Below are 6,247 nucleotides of genomic sequence, written 5' to 3'. Positions count from 1 at the left end.
TTTGCTCCAGGTTGTTCACAGATGTACCAAAGACCTCCAAAGCCACACGTACTATGGCCATTGATCTTGGTTACCCTCCGTAACTTCATGTAACTACTTTTGGATTAGATTTAAGACGTGTTTCCCCTGCCTCTTCCTGTCAGGAGGAAATACATCCTAGTACTGTAAATCTACACCAAGATCCCATGGCTGTGGAGCTCATAGGCTCAAGAGGTGAAACTAATACTATTACTTTCCTAAAGGGACACGGTGTTAAACTGCTTTCTAAATTCGCATCCATAGAATAGTGCAGCTCTCAGACCTCCTGAAAGAGACTTCTTTGTGTAGTGGATGACAGTTAACACATGGAGTGACATTTCATTTGTATTTTAATAAATAGAGCTTGCCTGAGGATCAGAAAAGTAAAACAGCAACACTGGCCAGCCTTACAGATCAGGCAGCAATGAAACAGACCTTTAATCCCAGCAGCCACAATGACACACACCTTTAATCCCAGTAGCCACACTAACTTGCCATAGAAACCAGGCAGTAGTGGTACACATCTTTAATCCCAACAATAGAGAGGAATATAAAACAGGAGGAGACAGCTCTCAGACACAGTCTCATTCTGAGGTTTCCTGGAGGCAGGATCACCATTTTTGGACTGAGGTTGAGGTAAGAGCCAGTGGCTGGCTGCTTTGATTTTCTGGTCTTCAGGTTGAACCCCAATATCTGTCACTGAGTTTTTATTAATCGTTCTTCCAACACAGAAATTCGGAACTGATCAAAGTGCAAAGATTAAGTGGCCTCGTGAAGTTCTCAGCCACAAATGAGACACTGCACTACAACCCTTTCCCTCCAGGCTAAGGAAACATTGTGTAATAGGTGGGGATCTTGTAAGAGCAAGAAGTCAGAGAAAATGGGGTAACCATGAGTCTAAGGGGAGCTCAAATTTGACTCAGTGGGCTATAAGAGAGGCTATGAAAGAGGACATGAAGTTCAGACAGAATTTGGGTGGTGCGGGGTGTATCTGGGATGAGTTGGAAGAGAATAGGGGGTGAATATGCTAAAAATACCTTGAAATGCATGTTTGAAGTTCTGATGCATGATGTGAAATTCACAAAGAATCAATAAAAGTGAAAAAAGAATTGATAAAAACATTATATTTAAAAAACTTTTCATGAGTGCCCAGCTGCCGAGGCATCTCTGATGTCCAGAGTTCAATCCCTAAATCACACGTGGTGGAATGAGAGAACTCACACATTCAAACTCTCCTCTGACCTCTAGATAAACACGGCGGGTATGTAATTAAAAAAGAAAACAGATGGATCCAGAGCATAATTGTGAAAGGCAAAACCATGAAGTTTAAGAAGAAGATATATGAGACTATTCTGACATCTGTGTAGTAATGGATTACTAAAACAGTCACAAAATATAGAAATCATTAAGAAAAAGACTGGGAATCGGAGCATATAAAATTTGAGACTTTCCACTTATCAGAAAACACTATCAAGGCCATAAAGATAGGGTTGGGAAGATGGCCAAGTGGGTAAAGTGTTTGTTGAACAGGCATAAGGAACCTGACCTGAACGCCATCACCTGTGGTAAAGCCTGTGCCCTGGGGTTGTCTGTAATCTCAGAGGCGGGTGTGCTGAGATAGCTTTGACCTCGGGGACTTGCTGGGCCATTCAGTCCAGCTAAAAACAAGCTTTAGGTTAATGGGAGACCTGTCTCCAAAAAATCAACTGAAGTGTGACAATAAAACACTTGACATTGGCCTATGGCTTCTGCTGCATCCATGGGCATGATGCACCTGCACAACTGCATGTCACTCACGTTTTTAAAAGACAAAGAAAATGTAAAGCTACAACAACTACAATCAATAAAAGAACTCTCAAAATCTATAAGCAGGGGAAATGAAGCCAATAGACATATAGATTTAAAAACCAGAGCAACTAGACTAGGCAATTATCAAAAGAGAAAATGTAAGGACTAGCAGTTGAATTAAAAGATGCTTAATTTAATAATCCTAAACATTCACGTGGAGGAAGTGGAACTCTTCTGTGGAGTTCATTGGAGCAGACAGTTACATGAGGGTTTTAGAACATCTTGGCTGTGAAAAACATTTGCAAATCTCAGGATCCAGGAATTCCACTCCCGGGTAGGAACCTTAGACAAAATGTGGCATGTATGTGACGATCCATTAATACTATCCCATCATTACTCCACAAACAGAAGGATTAATACGAAGTAAGTGAATTGTGACTACATATACCAGCATGTGTGACTCTCTGAAGAAAGGGTGTTGAAGAAAGCAAAACACAGAAGTGTGCAATGCATACATACAACTATATTTCTTTCACAAAACTTCAAAATAAGAAAAAATCAGAATGGAAATAACTGAAGAGTTTGTGAGCCATGAAATATAGTTATGAAAAATCTAAAGGGGGAATTTGTGCTTCAAATCTCGGGTTTCATTGGTGAAGCAGATAAAAGAGACGTGATTAAAGAGGAACACCCTAGGTATTAATTCTTTACAATTGTTCTGTACTTCACACACACAAGCACATGCACACACACACACACACACACACACACACACACACACTGTGTACTCTTATATGTATCTCTCAGTGTAGAAAGGAACAGTTTTAGTGCTCAGAGCTTAACAATGAACTCCAGCTTCCCCACCATACTAGAGGACAATCACCTCCCCATTTCTGAAAGCTCCATGTCTGTTTGAATAAGGTACTTGTCATATTCTATTTGTCCTTCGGGCCAGTCAAGTTCTCCTTGGCACCCTTATGATATCCATCAGTCTGGAATCATCCTGCAGGGATATTGGTTTACTCAAATTTCGGAGTTAGCTGAAGTATGGTCTAGATGGCTGTTGCTGTGATATAGCTTCTGAGGGATCAGCTCCAAAATTCTGGGAATGTATCTCAGTTTGACAGAGTATTTGCCTAGTGTGGAAGAAGTTCTGGTTTTGACCCCCAATATTGCATAGAGTAAGTGTGGGGGCGCACTCCTATAATCCCAGGAGGCAAGAAGATCAGAGCCTAAAGTCATCCTCAGCTCCACAGTATGATTGAGACTAGCGTGGCTACGTGAGAGCCGTCTCAAACCACACAGGGTAGAAACTTCCTTAAAACACTTGCTTCCCTTCTTCCTCTCTTATAGTGGATCTCTGTGTAGTTTCAGCCTGATTGTGCTTCTTGTGAAGAATTTAAACAAATGCCTTGTCAAGGAAAACGATGCTTTATGAAGTCACCTTGTAAAGATTACCAGAGAGGTGGCTATTTCCTGAAAGAGCAAAAGCTTCACCAGGGAAAATCCCTGTGGTTGCCACAGGCGGGGCTTTTCTACCTGAGCTGATAACACAGCTCCATCTAGAAGAGAAGGCAGACCACAGTTTTGGAAGCTTTGTGAGTAGGTGTGTATTTTGGCATCTTACAGACTCATAAACCTTGTTAAAGAAGTCTTTACCAAGAGGGCCCGCTCCAGAAGCCACATTGCTCCTACGGAGGTTCCAAACTTGGACTCAACAATGGGAAACTGGCTGGCTAGCCACTGGCTCTCAGTTTTGTTTCTGGTAAGTGCTATTTCATTTCCTATTAATTGGGAATTTTAGCAGAGTAAGAAGACACCATGTTTGTTATTATTTGTAAAGTTATTCAAAAGAGAAAGCATCTTGTCAAAGCCAGTTATCACTTAGAAACAGCCAACTCTAGGCCAGATGAGAGAGCAAAGCCAAATGAAGTGCAGCTGCTCTTGTTTCCAGACCATGAGGACCTGCAGTTGAGATTTGTTTCCATTTTTTCTCTTTTCTCTTCTGTCTTATTTCCAACTGTTGACATGGAGTCTTGATTTTTTTCTGCCCTCCCTATATTGCTGCCATTATAAAACAATTGACTAGTTGAGATGAAAGTGATCTTCGAGATCATCTTGACCCAGCAATGCTCAATAGAAATATACTATGAGTCATTTGAGAAATGTCTAAATTATCTCATACTTGTGCTGCAAAGGATAAAGAGAAACATGATATTTGAGAAGTGTAATTGATGGGCATTCGTTCAGCATGTAATCAATATAGACAATATCAATATAATTTCTGTTGTTTGTTTCTAGGTCCTTGGAAGAGCATGTCTACTTTACACGCACAGCACATCTCAATCAGAATTAGTCACAGTTCAAGTGTTTCATAACTACATGCTGATGGCTAGCTACTGCATTACACAGAGCAGATATAAAACAATTCCTGGAGGTTTATGAAGGAAATCAATCTAGATGATAGATGATACACAGTGAATTGGTAACCTTATTTAAACCCAGTTCACCGGTATTCAAGCTAGATTTTGCTCACCATTCCACCTATATAAGATCCCTTTCTACACACACACACACACACACACACACACACACACCCCACATTCTTTATCGTTTTTCCTACATTTGTAAGTCATGAGGCTCCAGCGCCCTTCCTCACTCTCCGGGGTCTCTTGATTTTTGTTTAATAGTTAATGAAAACCCAAGCACTTGTTTTTTTTAATCCTCGGTGTCCTGTGTTTAGTTCCCCCTGCACTATAACCGAGAGATCCCTAGCTTAGGACAAGGGAAATGTGGCAAGTAGTTTCAGTTCTGCTACTGGATGACCTTGACTAAATTATTTATTCTTTCCAGACCTCAGGTCCTGCATGGTGTGGGTGGTGATCGATCAGCTGGTGGAGGAACATGTGATTAATTAATTGAATTGATTAGCTTCGGATAAAGGCTGTTTGTTTCTCTAAAAGCCTCTGCAGTCCCCCCTTCTCTTCTTTTTTTTGGGGGGGGGGTGGAGAAATTGATCATTTCCAGGGATGAGTCACATTTAACTCTCTGACTTCTGGTTTCCAGCTGTTGCTCGGCAGCCCTGCTGGTGGCCTCGGCTTCTTGCTATCTCTGCCATGCACTCCTATGTAAAATGAAGAAATTGCTCTGAAAGAGTTTTACTCCTCTTTCTTCCCAGGTCTTGCACTTCACCTTCTTTTCCATCCACAGTGGGACATGTAATTCCTGACTCCCAGATGTTGCTGTAATCACACCTACCTTGTCTACAGGTGTCAAGGGGCTGCTGCAGAGCTGTGTTCCTGTGTTCACCTCACATTCTGAAATAGTTCTGATCCCCAAAATAAGGTTTTTTTCCTGTTCACCAAATTCATTTCCCTCCAATTTGTTTGTTATAGAATTTCATATAAGAATACTATATTTATACCATTCTCTTCTCCTCCCTCCTCATCCTCCCAAACACCTTCCACTCCTCAGGTTCATGGTCTCTTATTCTTTAATTATTCTTAAAGTATCTATGGCTTTCAATTTTCTTTCCCCACTGGCACAAATAATCTCTAAAAGACCTTCATTTTTGAAAAAGGATCCCAGGCAAAGGAGGCAGGAGGGAACTGATTGGATGTGGTGCCTGCTGTCCCTGCTACTTGGGAGGCTGAAGTGGAAGGACTGTCTAAGCCTAGTTCAAGACTAACTTGGGTCAAACCAGCTACGATGAGACCCCATATCACACACAAAAAAAGAACAGGAGAAAAAAGGCAGAAGAAGGAAAGAAAGGAGGAAGGAAAGAAGGAAGAAATTAGGAGTGAGCAAGCTAGTGTGGGAAATCAGCCTGTAGTTAGTATGTATTAAGCTTGTACTATATGTAAAACATTGTATTATTACTCAAGTCGCATGCATTAGTTATTGCAAGTCCCACAACACTGCTGTGGGATATGTATTTCACTTCATAGGTGAAAGAACTGTTCCTAGAATTCAGATCACATGTCTGATATTACAGAGCTACTAATGGTGGCACTAGAATGGAGTCTCAGATGTTTGACTCCAGTTTACACTGAGAACCACTTTACTGTGCTGCTCCCGGTCTGTGAGTGCTCTATAGCTAGGGAATATGAACGGGCCATGCCCCAGACTAAGACCCTTTACTACTGGGCTGAAATGCTTCTTAGTGATTTGGGGTTGGGGTGTATCAAAACGCATCCCAGTGCTAAAGAGATCTGTTCAGTTGCAGACTAGGATAGAGTTCATCTCCATAGCAACGCATACTGGCTTCCAAATTATTCTCTTAGCCAATGTGCGGAGGTTTGGACAGGCGCACACAGTCGTTACAGTTCACACAATTACAAAACAATAGGTTAGGTTGCCAAAAAGTCTCTCAACCTAAAAGCAGGAAAATATGTCAGGGTATAATTAAAGAGGCAGACCCAGCTGGGAATGGTTTAGACTT

General features: G+C 41.4%; 1 protein-coding gene across 3 annotated transcripts in view; it reads left to right on the top strand.

The window, feature by feature from the left end:
• The first annotated feature begins 3,526 nt into the window (after positions 1–3,526).
• Positions 3,527–6,247, top strand: part of Nox1 (NADPH oxidase 1) — a 28,250-nt gene continuing 25,529 nt past the window's right edge. For all 3 annotated transcript variants that reach the window (XM_075957648.1, XM_075957649.1, XM_075957647.1), the window contains exon 1: positions 3,527–3,571. In XM_075957648.1, the coding sequence (XP_075813763.1) occupies positions 3,527–3,571 (45 nt within the window). The remainder of the gene's footprint in view (positions 3,572–6,247) is intronic.

This window comes from Microtus pennsylvanicus, chromosome X, assembly GCF_037038515.1.
Source record: "Microtus pennsylvanicus isolate mMicPen1 chromosome X, mMicPen1.hap1, whole genome shotgun sequence".
Classification (NCBI taxonomy): Eukaryota; Metazoa; Chordata; class Mammalia; order Rodentia; family Cricetidae; genus Microtus; species Microtus pennsylvanicus.
Note: the sequence above shows the minus strand (reverse complement) of the source record. Positions and strands in the feature narration are given on the sequence as shown.